This window comes from Orycteropus afer, unplaced genomic scaffold, assembly GCF_000298275.1.
Source record: "Orycteropus afer afer isolate SDZICR_OR568_19922 unplaced genomic scaffold, OryAfe1.0 scaffold00196, whole genome shotgun sequence".
Taxonomy (NCBI): Eukaryota; Metazoa; Chordata; class Mammalia; order Tubulidentata; family Orycteropodidae; genus Orycteropus; species Orycteropus afer.
The window spans coordinates 1,502,350-1,521,703 of NW_006921783.1; the positions used below are offsets into that span (position 1 = coordinate 1,502,350).

The 19,354-nt window shown below is 40.9% G+C and overlaps 1 protein-coding gene across 1 annotated transcript in view; it reads right to left on the reverse strand.

Moving 5' to 3' along the window:
* Positions 1–19,354, reverse strand: part of TUBD1 (tubulin delta 1) — a 38,726-nt gene that overhangs the window by 9,797 nt on the left and 9,575 nt on the right. Inside the window, exons 5-6 of the mRNA XM_007947864.2 lie at positions 12,863–13,027; positions 187–327 (exon numbers count right to left, since the gene is read on the reverse strand). Coding sequence (XP_007946055.1) covers positions 187–327; positions 12,863–13,027 — 306 coding nt within the window. The remainder of the gene's footprint in view (positions 1–186; positions 328–12,862; positions 13,028–19,354) is intronic.

A 19,354-nucleotide genomic window follows, 5' to 3' on the forward strand; every position in this document is an offset into this window, starting at 1 on the left:
TTTTGGTCAATGACATGAGACAAAGTATATGTGAACTGCTGTATGAAAAGTGAATTTACTCTGTAAATCTTCACCCAAATCCTAATAAAAAAGAAAAATAAAGAAAAAAAAAATAAATTCAGGGATCCTTTATATCATCATCTATGTAAAATGTGCATTTTAATTTTCATCTTAACTTCTGCTTACCTAGATCTGCACTTTGCACATCTTTCCCACGAAGGATGACCAAGTTAGCAATGGAAGTGTTAAAATGAAGCTCCTTGCTGAAAGACATTTTGCCAAGAGCAGAAAGTCCTGATAAAGGGGCCCGTACCTGCCAATTGATATCTACCAAAAAACAGAGGGATAAAAGGAAAAGACCATAAATGGCTTTGAACAAGAGGAAAAGAATATTTTGTGGTATCTTCATTTTACCTAAATTTTTATTTATAAGTAAAAGTTGTTTTTCCTCTAAAAGTTTAAAAATTCTTACCTTGTGAACATAAAGTTATTCAAACTACTCAATTCTGAGAAAGGCATGAAATGTTGTTGTTAGGTGCCATCGAGACGTCTCCGACTCACAGTGACCTTATGTACAACAAAACAAAACACTGCCTGGTCCTGTGCCATCCTCACGATCCTTGCTATTCCTGAGCCCATCGCTGCAGCCACTTTGTCAATCCATCTTGTCATCAAATATTAATGGATTTGGTATATGCATATGACGGAATTCGGAAACTAAAAAAAAAACTAACTTCCACTGAGTTGATTAGACTCATAGCGACCCTTCCTTGGGTTTCTGAGTTGGCATCTCTACGGAAATAGATTGCCCAATCTTCCTTCTGAGAAAAAGCTGGTAGGTTTGAACCACCAGCCTTCTGGTTAGTAGTCAAATACCTTAGGCACTACGCCTCCAGACCTCTCAATGGAATTCTACTCAGCAATTAAAAAGGTACTAATTACCAAATATAAGGAGCTCTGGTGGCGTAGTGGGTAAGGCATTTGGCTGCTAACCAGAAGGTCACTGGTTCAAACCTACCAGCTGCTCTGTGGGAGGAAGATGAGGCAATCTACTTCTGTAAAGATTTACAGCCTTGGAAATCCAAAGAGGGTCACTATGAGTCGGAATCAACTTGATGGCAGTGGGTAATTACTGATATGTGCAATGACAAGGCTGAATCTCAAAAGCATCATGCTAAGTGAGATGAGCCACTCTAAAGAGCTCAAAAGACTACATGTTCTAAGATCCACATGACATCATTCTGGAAAAGATAAAACTATAGGGAAAAAAATCAGATCAGTGGTTTGCAAGGACTAGAAGTGGAGGGAAGGGATTGGCCACAAAGGGTTACAGGGAACCTTTTTAGGATGATGGAAATAGTCTATCTAGAGTGTGGTGATGACTGTACACTATACAAGTTTGTCAAAATGCATAGAACTATACTCCTAAAAAGAATGAATTTCACTATATATCTCAATCAACAAAATACACAAAGAAATGGAGGGTTGTAGAAACAAAACAAAAATAGGACTGAAAATTCACTAGTCATAGACTCAATGGCAGTGTATTTTTTTGGTTTTATGGATATTTTAAGAAAGTACTCTCTTACCTATAGGCTAGAGAAAAAAATCTTTGGGAACAATATGTCTGTTAAGGGTCTTACCTCTAAAATATATAGAAAATCTTAACATTCAACAACAAACGGACAACGTCTAACTTCTAAATTACAGAAAACTTCAACACCTGAACGACAAAAAGACAAATGATCCAATAAAAAAACATGCAGAGTATATGAATAGACAGACACTTTATCAAAGAAGACATTCAGGCAGGTAACAAACACATGAAAATGCTTACAATCATTACCCACTAGATGCAAATCAAAACAACGAGATAACAACTCACCTCAGAATTAATAGCAAAGTTCAAAGAAAGAGAAAACTGCAAATGCTTGCGAGGGTGTAAAGACTGAAGCCCTCACACACTTGTGGTGGGACTGTAAAATGACACAACCACTATGGAAAGCGGTATAATGCTTCCTTAAAAAGTTGGACATAGAAATACCATATGATGGTACAACCATTGTGGAAAGCAGTATGGCGATTCCTTCAAAAGTTGGAATTAGAAATACCATTTGACCCAGCCATCCCATTACTAGGTATATACCCTAGAGAAGTGAGAGCCATGCATGACAAGAACAGATATATGCACGCCGATGTTCATCGCAGCACTATTTACAATAGCCAAAACATGGAAACAACCTAGATGTCCATCAACTGAGGAATGGATAACCAAACTATGGTACATACACACAATGGAATACTATGCAACGCTAAAGAATAATGTAGAATCTGCAAAACACCGCATAACGTGGATGAACTTGGAGGACATTATGCTGAATTAAATTAGTCAATCACAAAAGGACAAATACTGTATGAGACCACTACTGTACAAAGTCAAGAAAAGGTTTACACACAGAAAGAATTATTCTTTGAAGTTAACCGGGAGTGGGAGGGGGAAAGGAGGAATTACTAACTAGAGGGTACACACAAACTAACTTGGGTGAAAGGGAAGGCAGAATGCAATGAGGGGAAAGTCAGCACTAAATTATTAAGGTAGAGGAAGGCACAGGGAGGAGCACAAGAGTTAAAGGCAACAAAGGTGAATACCATTGCACACATAATCCCGCAACAACAATACTAACGATAATCTATGAGTGGATACATAGATACTCAAGCTGAACGGGGTGGGAAAGTGAATGGGCCTACAGGTTTGACTGAGGATATCTCTACATATGTATTTACATGTGCTGCAAATAGGGAAAAAAAAAATGAGGCACGTCTAAAATACTGAAATAGAAACAAGGCCACAAAATATGGTTATATTATTGTTGTTGTTATGTGCCATGGAGTCAGACCCGACTCACAGTGATTCCTCCTTGGGTTTCCAAGGCAGTATCACTATGGAAGTAGATTGCCCAACCTTCCTTCCAAGGAGTGGCTGGTGGGTTTGAACCTCTAGCCTTCTGGTTAGAGTCAAGTGCTTAGGCACGATGCTACTAGAGCTCCTATGGTTATATTAGAGAACAATAAAATATATATAATGTGATCCCAGGGTCCTTGGGGCAAATACTGGGTTACTAAGGAGAAGACTGGTGGCTTGAACCCACCCAGAAGCATCTTGGAAAAGGGACCTAGTGACCTTCTAAAAAGTCACAGCATGAAAACCCTATGAAATGCAGTTCCCTGAAACACATGAAGTCACCATGAGTCAGAACCGCCTTGATGGCCACTAGTAATGTAATCCCTGTTTTGTTTTTAAAAGAGTCTGTACGGACTACTGACTCCCGTGTGTCTTCCATTTTCCACCTTTATGAAAGGGAGTATCTACCAGGGTTATCCTATGCTTGTTCCACCAAAGTATGTTGGGTGTGTGTGGGGGAGCAAGGAACTGTACTTAAAGAATCTCACCTGAGGAATATAAATTCACACCTGACCTAATTTTACATGACAAGAATGTGGATTTTGTGTTGAAATGCTAATAGGAGTGAATATATTCTGCATATGGCAGAATGTCACTCATTAGGGAACAAAGGGCAGATCGTGATAGACAGCCTCCAAGATAAACTGCAATGATGCCTCTTGGAATTCACACCCTTTTGTAGCCCCCTTCCACACTGGATAGACCTGACCTTAGTAACCAAAATGATGTTGCAGAAATGATGATGTGTGACTTCTAAAGTTAGGTTATAAAAGACACTGCAACTTCCTTCTTGCTCCCTCCTGGATTACTCATTCCCCCTCTTGCTAGGATATGTGGTAATAGAGATATTGCTGATGGTGACATAAATGGGTTCATCTTTGTTCAGAGCAGTCTAACAGCATATGAAGAATTACAAAACTATTTATATCATTCAACCTGATTAGTGACATAAACGTATTATATACATTTTTATATAAATTATATATGTTCTTGTTAGGTGCCATAAAGTCGTCTTCGACTCATAGCGACCCTATGCACAGCAAAAAACACCGCCTGCTCCTGCCCCAGCTCCGCGATCCCTGCTACACTTGAGCCCACTGCTGCAGCCACCGTGTCAATCCATCTCGCTGAGGGCCTTCCCCTCTTTTGTTGACCCTCCATGCTACCAAGCACGACATCCTTCTTCAGGGAATGGTCCCTTCTAATAAAATGACCAAAGTAGGTGAGATGAAGTCTGCCCATTCTCACTTCCAAGGAGCATTCTGGCTGCACTTTCTCCAGGGCAGACCTGTTAGTTCTTTTAGCAGTCCATAGTACTTTCAGCATTCTTCGCCAGCACCATAACTCAAAAGCATCAATTCTTCTTCGATCTTGCTTATTCATTGTCCACCTCTCACATGCATATGAGGCAACTGAACATATCATGGCTTGTGTCAGGCACACCCTAGTCCTCAAGGAGACATCTTTGCTCTTCAGCACTTGAAAGAGGTCTTGTGCAGCCGACTTGCCCAGTGCTATATGTCGTCTGATGTCCTGACTGCTAGTTCCACTGATGTCAATTGTAGAACCAAGCAATGTGAAGTCTTTGACAACTTCAATCTTTTCTCCATTTATCGTGATGCTGCTATAGGTCCAGTTGTGAGGATTTTTATTTTCTCTATATTGAGATGTAATCCATACTGCAGACTGTAGTCTTCAATCTTCTAAGTGCTTCAAGTCATCCCCACTTACAGCAAGCAAAGTTGTGTTGTCAGCGTATCGCAGGTTGTTAATGATTCTTCCTCCAATCTTGATGCTACGTTCTTCTTCATATAGTCCAGCTTCTCGGATTACTTGCTCAGCATACAGATTGAATGAAAGGATACAACCCTTGACGCACTCCCTTCTAGACTCTAAACCATGCAGTGTACCCTTGTTCTGTTCGAACGACAGCCTTCTGGTCTATGTACAGGTTCCTCATAAGTACAATTAAGTGTTCTGGAATTCCTGTTCTTCTCAATGTTATTCACAATTTGTTATGATCCACACAATCAAATGCTTTGGCATAGTCAATAAAACATAAGTAAACATCTTTCTGGAATGATTTGCTTTGAGCCAAGATCCATCTGACATCAGCAATGATATCCCTTGTTCCATGTCCTTTTCTGAATCTGGCTTGCACCTCTGGAAGTTCTCTGTCAATATACTGCTGTACCTTTTTTTTTTTTTTTTAATTGTGATTTGGGTGAAAGTTTACAGAGCAAATTCACTTTCCATACAGCAGTTCACATACACTTTGTCTCATGACATCGACTATAATTTACCACAATGCAACAGCTCCCCTCCCACTTCCTCCCCATAGTTACCTCTTCCTCATGTCCATCCCTCCATACACTCCTGCCCCTGAGCTGTCTCCCTGTGCATAAACAGCCATTCTTTCTCCCATGATTGTTTTCTCCAAGGAGTGTATCTACCTCAGGAAATGTTCAACTCATATGCCTGTCTTCTGTCTGGCTAGAAGCCACAGGTGTGGGTTCAATTCCAGACCTGAAGGGCAGCTAGGGGCCATACTCTCAGTGGTTCCACCAGGCTCTATTAGACCAGCAAACCTGGTCCCCCTTTTTTTTTTCAAATGATTTTGAGTTTTGTTCCACATTGTTTTCCCTGTCTATTCAGGATCTCCTACAAAGATCCCCCTCTGAGTGGTTTGCAACCATTTTTGAATTATCTTCGATAAGATTTTACTTGTGTGAGATATTAATGATATTGTTTGATAATTTCCACATTCTGTGGGATCACCTTTCTTTGACATGGTTACAAATATGGATCTCTTCCAGTCAGTTGGCCAGGTAGCTGTCTTCCAAATCTCTTGGCATAAATGAGTGAGTACCTCCAGTGTGGCATCGTTTGTTGAAACATTTCAATGGGTATTCCGTCAATTCCTAGAGCCTTGTTCTTCGGCAATGCCTTCAGTGCAGCTTCGACCTCTTCCTTCAACACCATTGGTTCTTGATCATATGCCACCTCCTGAAATGGATGAACAATGACCAGTTCGTTTTGGTACAGTGACTCTGTGTATTCCTTCCGTCTTCTTTTGATGCTTCCTGCATCATTCAATATTTTGTCCATAGAATCTTTCAGTATTGCAGTATTCAAGGCTTAAATCTTTTCCTCAGTTCTTTCAGCTTGAGAAATGCCAAGCGTGTTCTTCCCTTTTTGTTTTCTAACTCCAAGTCTTTGCACATTTCACTATAGTAATTGGTTTTGTCTGCTTGAGCTGCTCTTTGAAATCTTCTGTTCAGCTCTTTTATCTTGTCATTTCTTGCATTTGCTTTGGCTACTCTCTACTCAAGGGCAAGCTTAGAGTCTCTTCAGCCATCCATTTTGGTCTTTTCTTTTTTTTCTGGTCTTTTTAATGACCTCTTGCTTTCTTCATGGATGATATTCTTGATGTCATTCCATAATTCTTCTGATTTTTGGTCACTGGTGTTCAATGCATCAAATCTGTCCTTTAGATGGTCTCTAAATTCAGGAGGGATATATTCAAGATCATATTTTGGCTCTTGTGGACTTGTTTTAATTGTCTTCAACTTCAAGTTGAACTTGCATATGAGCAGCTGATGTTCTGTTCCACAATCAGCTCCTGACCTTGTTTTGGCTGAAGATATCGAGCTTTTCCATTGCCACTTGCCACAGATACAGTCAATATGATTCCTGTGTATTCCATCTGGCAAAGTCCATGTGTACAGCCGCTTTTTGTGTTGTTGAAAAAGGTATTTGCAATGAATAAGTCATTGGTCTCGCAAAATTCTATCATGTGACCTTCAGCATTATTTCTGTCACCAAGGCCAAATTTTCCAACTACCGGTGATTATATATAAATTATATATATGAATTATATATAATCATATATTAAAGGAGACCTGGTAGTGCAAGGGTTAAGCCCTTGGCTGCTAACCACAATGTTGAGTTAGTTCCCACCCAGCAGGTCCCAGGAGAAAGACCTGGCCATCTACTCCCATAAAGATTACAGCCAAGAAAACCCTATGGGGCAGTTCTACTCTGTCATATGGGGTCAATGACTCAGTGTAACCTACAACAACAACATAATACTACACACGCACACACATATGAAAACATTTACACGTTTGAAGATGTACCTGTAACTGTGAAGAAATGTTAACACCCTAAAAGTCCAGCATGGGAAAATGACTAAACAAACTGTGGTTTATTAGCCTAAGAGAGCTGAGAGCAGCATGTCTTAACACTACCCTGAGGAACACTTGGTTCCTTGAAATGTTAGCAGGTATTGCTAGAAAAACAGGTACTACGGCCAAAATATTTGGGAAGTACTACTTTAAGATGGGAACTTTCTACTCATCTTTGTACCTCTGGGGCAGTAATTTAAAATACATAACATATTTCAAGTAACTGTAGAGGAAATCAACTTTCACAGCAGAGAAACCTAAGTTATTTTACTTTGGGGTAAAACATATTGTACTAAAATAATATATAGTAATGATTTCTAGTTAAACAGAACAGACTGAACAAACCAATTGATTGCCAATTGCTCAAAAACCCACTAACAACAATAACAACAACAACTCCCTGCTGTTGAGTTGGATCCAACTCATAGCAACTCCTCCTTGGGTTTCTGAGGTGCTATCACTATAGAAGTAGATTGCCCAACCTTCCTTCCAAAGAGTGGCTGGTGGGTTTGAACCGCCAGCCTTCTGGTTAGCAGTCAAATACTTTAGGCACTGCGCCACCAGAGCTCCTCAAAAACCTACTAGGAAGACAAAAAAAGAGATTTTTAAAAAGGACCTTATTTTTAAATAAGCCACAGTTTGGGAGGGGAAAAAAAAAAAACATAAGAAAAAAGAATAGGAGAGAAGATAATGGCAACAAAGTTTGAGAAGCTGGAAAACAAATGACCCAGTGGTTACTGACTTACTGACTAGGGAAAGCTGAAACTTCTGCCCACCATGGAGGGCCAGGAGCAGGCCAGGCACTTCTAAAAGAGGGGAGATAGGAAGATTGGCTAAAATCTGTATGAGAAGCAGTGAGAGTCCAAGATCTCTTCCCCAACTCCCTGCAGTATAGGAAGTGTCCCTTGCCCCTTCTCCATACTAGAAGGAAGTTTTCTCTCTGGAATGGCTAAACCAGTGAGCCTCTGGCCTCAGTCGTCACCAGGCACAGCCTTGTAAAGAACTTTACTGAAAAGTGGAGGCTCTGCAAATGGTTAATGGGCTCCACTGGTAATGAAAAGTTGGAAGGCTCTAGTCTACCCAGAAGAGCTCTGGTAGCGTAGTGCCTAAGGCACTTGACTGTTAACCAGGAGGCTGGCAGTTCAAATCCACCAGCCACTCCTTGGAAGGAAGGTTGGGCAATCTACTTCCACAGTGATACTGCCTCCGAAACCCAAGGAGGGGTTGCTGTGAGTTGGGGCCGACTCAACAGCACATAACAACACAACAGTCCACCCAGAGGCTTCTTAGAAGAAACACCTGATCTACTTCAGAAAAATCAGTTAGTGGGGAAAAAAGCCTATAAAAATATCCTAGTTAAGCACTTGACTATTCACCAGAAGGCTGGTGGTTTGAATCCACCCAGAGATCCTCTGGAAGAAAGGCCTAGCAACTTGAAAGGTCACAGCCTTGAAAGCCCTATGGAGGAGCACAGTTCTACCCTGCAACACGCAGGGGCTGCCATGAGTCAGAATCGACTCCATGGCAAGTGGTTTGTTCTGGAAAATCATACAGAGTACAGTTCTAATCAGACACACACAGGGTCACAATGAGTCATGATGGACTCTACTGCAACTGGTTTCACAGGGAAATATAATAGCCTTGTTTTCCTTAGTTCAGATCTGAGAAGGCTGGAAGCCAGGCTTATTATGCCTTCAAGGAAGATCAGAGAAAGGGTATAATTAATCAAGAAAGAAAATTCAGAAGGAATGCCATTTGGGGGCCCACCAATAAAATGGCCAGATAGACCACCTTACTATGAAAACCCATATGCATCTGCAAAGTACATGAGGGTCCAATGTAATGGATTCATTCATTTATTTGGCAAGTAATTATCGAGCATTTGCTGTGTGTCAGAACCGTAGTTCCAGACACAACAGTGAACAAAACACGTAAAAATCTCTGCTCGGATAAAGCTTGCATTCTACTGAGATAACAGTATCTCTGCAGAGATACTAAAAAGACTTACACCAAGGAATTTAAAAATTCTAGGGATAAAGATAAAATCCTAAAAGCTTCAAGAGAGAAAAAAGCAGGATTAGGAATCAAAATGGCATGGGACAACAATATGGAAGCTGGAAGTTAATACAGAAATGATTCCCAATCTAGAATCCTATACCCAACCACACTATCAAGCAAATGTGAGGGCAGAATAATGTCATTTGTAACCTCAAAAACTACTTTCCCTCAACAACAGACAGGCAAACAACACAATTTAAAAATGAGTAAAAGACTTGAATATATATTTTCCCAAAGAAGACATACAAATGGCCAATAAACATATGAAAAGATACTCAATCTCACGAGTCATTAGAGAAATGCAAATCAAAACCACAATGAGATACCACTTGACATTCACAAGGATGACCATTACCAGAAAATAATAAGTTGTTGAAGATGTAGAGATACTGGAACCCTCATTCACTGCTGCTTGGTGAAAAGTCTGGTGATTGCTTAAAAAGTTAAACACAAAATTATCATATGACCCAACAATTCCACTCCTAAGTATTCCATTCCTGAAAGACTTGAAAACAGAGACTCAAACAGATACATGTACACCAATGTCCGCTGCAGCATTACACACAATAGCCAAAAAGTGTTAACAATCTATATGTCTATCGACAGATAAATGGATAAACAAAGCATGGTAACGTCCATACAATGGAATTATTCAGCTACATATAAAGCTCTGATTATGTTACAATATGGATGAACCTTGAAAAAATAATGCCAAGTGAAATAAGTCAGACACAAAAGCACAAATACTGTATAATTCTATTTATGAAATATCTAGAATAGGCAAATGGGCTGAGATTAAAATTTACTAATGGTTACCACAAATAGTAGGGGGAAGAAGGAGTTACTGCTGACAGGTTACTGAGTTACTATTTAGAGTAATGAAAAACATTTGGAAATGGATAGTGATGATGGTTATACTACACAGTGAGTATAGCTAATGTCACTAAATTGTACACTGCAAAATGGTTACAATCACAAATGTTTCATGACAAATTTTACCATATTGAAAATTAAAAAAAAAAATCTTAAGTTTTTCTTTCCTGAGGAAGCTATTGAAATATATAGTCTATCAAGATGAAGAAACAAGCCGAAAATGAAGAAGATCTAAAATCCATGAAACAAGACATAATACAGGATGATGCGAAGATGAGATGTCAGTGTAAGCTATTCATTGGGCCTGGAGAGATTTCTCTAAGTGGATGATGGAAGTCATAGATTACCTGGCGGGTCTGAACATTTTGAGAAGGGATTAATTTTTACAGCAAAGTTTAGAAATAGATTAGTAATACAAAAAACACAAACCCACCGCTGTGGAGTCAGCTCCAACCCACAGCGACCCGTCCTTCAGTTTCTGAGCTGGTATCACTACAGAAATAGATTGCCCAACCTTCCTTCTGCGGAGTGGCTGGTGGGTTTGAACCACCAGCCTTCTAGTTAGCACTCACATGCCTTAGGCATTATACCACCAGAGCTCCCAGATTAATAATAGGCACTGTGCTGGTTAAGGTTGTGCGTCAGCTTGGCTGGGCCGGGTTGAGTGTCTGGGCAGTGGTGGTAGTTATTCCCCATGATGAGAATGGCAGTCAACTCCATGGTGGGACCTACCACAAGCAGCTGAGTAGCTGCTTTAGGGATGTGGTCTGCTTCCTGTATATAAGAAACAGCTTTGGGAATGGTCTCTAGCTTATGGCACACTTGAACCCTGCATGTAGCCGTGTCATTGTTCAGCAGCCTGCCATGCTCTGCGGGCCTTGGGACTTTCAATACTCGAATTAATGGCCTGCCATGTGGTTTGGTAACACAGGGACTGTGCCTTTTTACTTGTCAACCTTGGGCTTCTCAATCTCAGCAGCCAGCAGCTGTCTGAGTGAAGAAAAGCCTCTAGCTCCAGTGGGCCTGGAGCAGGAGGCAGAGCTGAAGCCCAAGGTTGAGGGGCTTTCACCCAGCCCCTAGAGCCTGGCACTTTGAACTCAGACTTAAAGCCTCCAAAGTTGTAAGAGAATAAACTCCTGTTTGTTCAAGCCATCCCATTTGTGGTATATTCTTTTCAGAGTGGCACTAGGTAATCAAAACACCCATCTAGACATTTCTATGCATCTATGCATGTATAGATATATAAAAAAACCAAACCTACTGCCAATGAGTCAATTCAGACTCATAGTGACCCCCTTTGGGTTTCCAAAGTGGTAAATCTTTACGAAAGTACATTGCCCAGTCTTCCTTCCATGGAGTGGTTTTGAACAACGAACATTCTGGTTAGCAGTCAAATGCCTTAGGCACTAAGCCACCAGAGTTCTTTGCATATATACTCACTGCTGTCAAGTCAGTCCCAACTCATAGCCACCCCCCCTGGGTTTCCGAGGCAGAATCACTATGGAAGTAGATTGCTCAATCTTCCTTCCAAGGAGCGGCTGGTGGGTTTGAACCTCCAGCCTTCTGGTTAGCAGTCAAGTGCTTTGAGCACTATGCTACCAGAGCTCCTTTTCACATATAGATAACATAGGTACATGAGAACAGGTACATAAAATAGAACTTTACATTTTATACCCTAGATAGAAAAAAATTAATTATACATGAAATAAAATATAATCAGTATATGCAGTACTGAAAATATCACGGACTGTCAGAAGAACAAACAAATCTGTCCTGGAAGAAGTATAGCTAGAATACTCCTTAGAAGCAAGAATGGCCAGACTTCATCTTATCTACTTTGGCCATGTTGTCAGAATGGACCAGTCTCTGGAGAAGGATATCATGCTTGATAAAGCGGAGGGTCAGATGAAATGGGGAAGACCCTCAATGAGATGGACTGACACAGTGGCTGCAACCATGGGCTCAAGCATAGCAAGGATTGTGAGGATGGCACAGGACTGGTCAGTGTCTTGTTCTGTTGGACACAGGGTCACCACAAGTCAGAATCAATCCAATGGTACCTAACAACAAGAACAGTACATGGCTCAACTCTGAATAGTATTTGCAAAAAATAATATAAATCCTGAAAATTGATCTAATAAAAAATACGTTATAACTATATTGGGAGAATGGAGGGAGATGAGCATGTGGGTATGCATGTATATAGAAAAGGGTATAAAAAGATTCAATCCTTATTGTGCACATTAGCAAGGTAATGGATAATATATATAATTGAATAATAAATAACAGTATTAGCAAGATATTTAGAAATCTGAAGGCAAATTCTAGAAGAAACAGCTAGAAATGTTCCAAGTAGCTTCAGCTGAGGAATAGGGAAGTGTAGCACAGGGAACTGCTGTGTTCCCTGTTACAAGTTCATACTATACAATTACTTTTTTAAAAAATTTACATACAGTGTAATGTATGAGGTTTGATGTCTTGATTTTGCACATATGCTTGTTCATAAATTACTTTGATTAAAATATAAAATTAAAATTAAAAAAAACCAAAAGCACAAACAAAAAACCAAAACAAGTGGTACTCATCTGAAACTTTGTTTGGGAAATGAAACAGTGAAGTGATTAAGAAGGCCTCCTGGGATGCCCTGGTGAGTTTCTGCAGGAGCCTCCCTGGCCAGAAGAAGGGACCACTATTCTAACCAGCCTAACCAGGCTGTCTTGAGAGCTCCAGGACAAGCATTTTTCCCAACTTGTGGGCTGTGTATTTTTTAAATACTTGTTACCTTCTTCCATTTTTGCATTAGAAATGAGCATCTGTTTTAAATGCTTCAGGAGGCCAGCCCAAGTAAACGTGCTGTATGCCAGTGAGTTCTCAGACATCTGAGGAATGTTACGTACACCCAGCATCTTAAATTCAGGATGGGGAACTAAATGCTCCATTAAGTCTCCTGTAAAAAAAAAGAACAGGAAAAAAGATTTGAACTAACTTCTTTATTTCAGATTGTTGCCATGTTCCCTTCTGCCACAGGTTCTTTGCACATGTGATTCTTTCTGCTTAGAATCCTCTTCTCCCTCCCATCTCAATACCTAGTCATGATACATCTCTCAGTTCCAATATCGTATCTGTAGGGCAGCCTTCTCTGGATCTTCATTCTAGATCTGGTTCCTTTGTGATACATTCTCTTGGAATTGTACTCCTTTCCTTCAGAGCATTTAAGTCAGTTTGTAATTACACATTCTTAGTGTAATTATTTGACTAATGATTCCTTTTCACAGTGAGTACAATGTCTGTGTTGGCTCTGTACTGTATCCTCAAAACCTGGCACAGTGCCCAGTACACAGTAGGGAGTCAACTGTTTGTTGAATGAATGAACAGTGTGCACCCAATATGCTAAATCCTGTAAGGTGCACAGAAATTAACAAGGCACATGTCTCCAAGGAAGCTACAAATGAGAGGGAACATAAATCATGCATATGACAGAATTCTTAAAGAAACACAGTAGCATCCGGAAAGGGGGAGGGGGGGACTGCAACAGTCAAATTTACCTGTTACCAACCAACCCCAGTAAAGTCTATAATATTAAAAATTCAAGGTAAATAAAATAGTCTGTAACGACAGGCACTATTTTGCCATGTGCATCAAAACATTATTATTACTGCATTATTATGTTAAAGATGCTTTAGTGTATCTGGAAGTGTTTCTTTAATGTTTTTTGTGTATAACAAAGTACTTTATATACTACATACTAAGATTGATCATACCTAACTGTTCTGACTTACATACAAATTCAACTTAAGATAGACTTAGGAAAGGAACTTGTTCAAAATTGAGGGGTTGCCTGTACTTTTGATTGCATATCTGTGGTGCACTGAATTACTTGGTATGGCTCTTCTAGCCATGGTCTTTGTGACTTCCACCAGATAAGTGAGTGGAGCTATGCAAATGTAAGACGCTTGTGACCCACAAAGGGGATTGGACAGTTTGTTAGTAATGTAAATAAGGTACATGGTGCCCTTGTGGGGCTGGGACCATGGAAATGAGATGTATAGAACCAGTTTTGTCATTCTGCTAGGCTAAAATGAGCACTCCTAGGGGCAGAAAGGGTGATCTCACTGTCATCAAGAAGGAAGAGCTTAAAGTGGAATGAAGTGTATCATTGGACCTGAGATCCATGTGCTAGACCTTCTTGGCAGATAGACTGGCAGAAAGATGGCAGCCGTAGAACCAAGAGGCATGAGATAGAACAGTGAGCTAGCCAGCTCACAGAGTGAGAAAGCCGAGTGCCTTTGGGCAGGAGGCTTGCTGGTGGAGTGCGGTGCACCTAAGTATACCTATCAGCAGAGCTAAAGGAGTTTTGTTAACACTTGCCCACGCAGGGCAGAGGACAGGCCAAGAGGTGTGCCTGAAGGCATGGCAGAGGAGAAACTGTCCTGAATGAAGAACTGTATACTGAGCACATTCTGAACCTGAATTATAACCTGTTACTTCTAACCAGAAGGCTGGCGGTTCAAACCCACCAGCCACTCCTCAGAAGGAAGGTTGGGCAATCTACTCCCATAGTAATACCGCCTCGGAAACCCAAGGAAGGGTCACTATGAATCGGGTCCAACTCGACAGCACATAACAACAACAACAACAACACTTCCTTAATAAAACCCAAAATCTTGAGTATTGTCTGTGAATTCTGTGTGGCCATTGTAATGAATTATCAAACCCAGCAGAGAAGTAGTGAGTATCATGGGAGGGATGGTAGGGTCAGAACTGGTAAAAATGTGGGAGGGTGGAGGCATATCTGACTTTAGCTTTATGGGAATCAGCCTTGAGCTGATTCATTATTATTATTATTATTAATTACTGTGTAATGAAAATATATTTTCTCTCCCCCTCCTGAAGTTGGAGGAAGTAAGAGGATGCTGCCCTCATACCCCACCCCACCCTTTTTTGTTTTTAAATTGTGATTTGGGTGAAAATTTACAGAGCAAACTCACTTTCCATATTGAATTGATAAGGCACCACCTAAAGAATAAGAGCTGAAGAAAGAATGATAAAAAATAAATGACTGAAGAACAGATAGAAGTAAAAATGGTCAGAAAACACAAGAGAGAGCAAATAAAGAAGGAGACGAAGAAGAAGGGCAGTGAAGGCCTCAAAATGACAAGCTGAGGAAGGAAGATAAAGGAAGCAACTGTCAATTATAAAATGCTACCAGATGTTGAGGCTAAGAGAAGCCCACTAACTTTGGAGCCTGTAAACCATGCTGAATAAAGTGTGCCATGTTGGAAATCAGGAAGGAAAGCCAGGGAGCAATGCATAAGAGAAAGCACATCATAAAGAAAGTGAAAAGACAACACACAGAATAAGAGCTTTTTTTTTTTTGATTTGGGTGAGAGTTTATAACTCTTCACCCAAATCAATACTTATCTCTACTTATCTAACAGTGTTCCCTACTCTATTCTACCCTCCCACTACTGGTAACGAACAAAGACATTTTCCTTCCATAAATAAACCATTCCTTGACTTTTATAATAATGGACTAATACAATATTTGTCCTTGATTTACTTCACTCAGCACAATGTCCTCCAAGTTCATCCATGTTATGCAGTGTTTTGCAGATTCTATGTTATTCTTTAGAGTTGCATAGTATTCCATTGTGTGTACGTACCATAGTTTGGTTATCCATTCCTCAGTTGATGGACACCTAAGTTGTTTTGAACTTCTGGCTGTTGTAAACAGTGCTGCGATGAACATGGGTGTGCATATGTCTGCTCTTGTCATGGCTCTCACTTCTTTAGGATATATACCTAGTAATGGAATGGCTGGGTCAAATGGTATTTCTAGTTCCAACTTTTTAAAGAATCACCATACTGCTTTCCACAGTGGTTATACCATTCGACAGTGCCACCAGCAGGGTATGAGAGTCCCAATCTCTCCACATCCTTGCCAGCATTTTTTATTTTCTGTCTTGTTGAACTTTTCTGGTAGTGCTGGGACAAGATGGTATCTCATTGTTGTTTTGATTTGCATCTCTCTAATGGCTAATGATCATGAGCATTTCTTCATATGTTTTTTGGCTGCCTGAATATCCTCCTTGGTGAAGTGTCTGTTCATGTTTTCTCCTCATTTCTTAATTGGATTATTTGTCTTTTTGTTATTGAGGTGCTGCAGTTTTCTATAAATTCTAGAGATAAGTCCCTTGTCAGATATGTCACTGCCAAGTATTTTTTCCCAATCTGTAGGTTCTCTTTTGAGTCTTTTGGAAAAGTCTGTGGAAACACATAAAAAATCCCATTCATCTAGTTTTTCTTCTGCTGTTTGTGTATTTTGGGTTTTGCTTGATAGTCTATTTATGCTATATATAGGGCCCCTAAATTTGCCCCTAGTTTTTCCTTGAGGAACTCTATAGTTTTAGGTTTCACATTTAAGTCTTTGATCCATCTGGAGTTAGTTTTTGTGTATGGTGTAGGTACAGATCTTGTTTTACTTTTCTGCAAATGGATATCCAGTTTTGCCAGCACCATTCATTAAACATTCTCTTTCCCATTTAATGGATTTCAGCCCTTTGTCAAAGATCAGCTGACCATAAGTCAATGGATCTATATCTGGGTTCTCATTTCTATTCCATTGGTCTATGTGTCTGTCATTGTACCAATACCAGGCAGTTTTGACTACTGTGGCTATATAGTAGGTTCTGAGATCCAGCAGTGTGAGACCTCCTACTTTGTTCTTCTTCTTCAATAGTACTTTGCTTATCTGGGGTCTGTTTCCTTTCCATATAATGTTAATGACTGTTTTTTCCTTATCCTTAAAAAATGTTGATGGGATCTGGATTGGGATTGCATTGAATGTATAGATTGCTTTGGGTAGAATTGGCAGTTTTACAATGTTCAATCTTCCTATGCATAAGCATGGTATGTTCTTCCATTTATGTAGATCTTTTATGGTTTCTTGAAGTAGTTTTTTTATAGTTTTCTTTGTATAGGTCTTTTGTGTTCCTGGCAAGATTTATTCCCAGGTATTTTATTTTTTGGTAGCTGTGGTGGTTATGTTTGTGTGTCAACTGGCTAGGCCTGGTTGAGTGGCTGGGCAGCTGGATGTAGTTAGTATTCCTGTGATAGTTGGAGCTGTGTATCAACTTGGTTGGACCACAATTCTGTGTGGTTTAAGCAACTGTGGTGTGGGTTGTTTCAATGATGGGATCAGATGTATATGTTCTGAGCAGCCAATCCACTGAAAGGGAGTTTCCCTAGGGGTGTGGCCTGCTTCCAGTATATTTATCGACATCCTGGGAAAAGAAACACTCTTCTGTGGATCGGGATTCTGCCTACAACTGTTCGTGAGCAAACAATCCATCATTCAGCCTGGAGATCTTGGATTCATCACTTGTTGGAGTTAATAGCCAGTATGCTGCCTGCCAACCTTGAGCTCCTCAGGCCCTGTAGCTGCATGAGTCGGGAAAAGCCTCCAGCTTGATGTTTGATCCAAGAACTTGGGACTTGCCAGCTTCTATAAGTGTGTGTCATTTTCTTAAGATAAATTTCCCTTTCTCTCTATATATAAACTTTACTGGTTTTGTTTCTCTAGAGAACCCAGTCTAACACATTTGGTACCGAGAGTAGGGTGCTGCTCTGACAGATACCTAAAATGTGGAAACAGGAGTGGAGTGCATCCTTGACCTGAAACCCTGGCAGACAGACCCTGGCATACGGCATGAGAGACAGCAGTAACAGAGCCAAGAGACTGGCAGAGAGACCAGCATGAAAGATGGCAGTAGCAGAGCCCAGAGACCGGCATTAAACAGCAACAGGCTTACCAGCCCACAGAGAAGAAAGCCAGGTGCCGTTGGGTAGGTGGCTTCCTGGCGGAGTGGGTTGCCTTCGGGCATTAATTGGTGAAGAGACCAGCATAAGATGGAGTAGCAGGTTGGCTGGCCCATGGAGCAAGAAAGCTGAGCACTTTTGTGGCAGGAAGATTTCTGGCTGAGTGGGTTGCCTTTGGCATTAATTGGCAGAAATGGAGAGACCAAGGAAATGGGAAGCAGAGCTGCCTTAGCCTGAAGGGTAGGACCATGGCCTCTGGGGGTGGAACCACCATAGCCCCCTAGGTTTCAAAGAGTTAGACCATCACCAACTTGGTTCTGGAGTGTGGAGCTGCTTGTTCATGTGAGCCAGTGGGATGGAGCCATAGTCTCTGCCCAAGAGTGAGGGGGCAGGACTGCCATGCCCAAGAGGGAGAGGAACAGGGCCCAAGGGGGTGAGGTCACCACTCAGGAACTAGGGAACTGGAGTCACCTAGTGAAGAGATCTGTACAGATACCACCCACTGAAGATCTGCACAGGTACCAAGTTGACAAGGGGTGGAATTGTGGCGGTTACGTTTGTTTGTCAACCTGGCTAGGCCTGGTTGAGTAGCTGGGCAGCTGGATATAGTATTCCCCATGATGAGACTGGTAATCAACTCCATGGTGGGATCCACGGTGAGCAGCTGAATAGCTGCCTTTGTGATCAGGTTTGCTTCCCATATATAAGTAGCAGCTCTGGAAATGGCTCTAGTTTATGGCACATTTGGACCCTGCAGGTAGCCTGCCATGCTCTGCCGACCTTGGGACTTACAATGGACTTGAGTTAATGGCCTGCCGTGTGGTTTGGTAACATTGGGACTGTGCCATTTTATTTGTCAACCTTGGGTTTGTTACCCTCAGCAGCCATTAGCTGTCTGAGTGAAGGAAAGCCTCTAGCTCCAGTGGGCCGGGAACAGGAGGCACAGCTGAACCGCAAGGTTGAGGGGATTTCACCCAGCCCCTAGAGACTGGCACTTTGAACTTGGACTTAAAGCCTCCAAATTATAAGAATAAACTCCTGTTTGCTAAGGCCATCCCATTTGTTGTATATTCTTGTCAGAGAGGCACTAGATAACCAGAACAGTAGCTATTATTGCAAATAGTATTGATTTTCTTATTTCTTTTCCAACAGTCTCTTTGCTGGAATCCAACTGATTTTTGGATGTTGATCTTGTATCCTGCCATGATGCTAAATCTCTCAATTAGTTCCAGTAATTTTTGACTGAGTCTCTTGGGTTTTCTAGGTATAGGATCATGTCATCAGCAAATAGGGATAGTTTGACTTCTTCCTTGCCAATCTGAATGCCTTTGATTTCCCTTTCTTGCCTTATTTCCCTGGCTAGGACTTCCAGTAAAATGTTGAATAGAAGTGGTGATAGAGGGCATCCTTGTTTGGTTCCTGTTCACAAGAGGAATGGTTTCGGTCTCTCTCCATT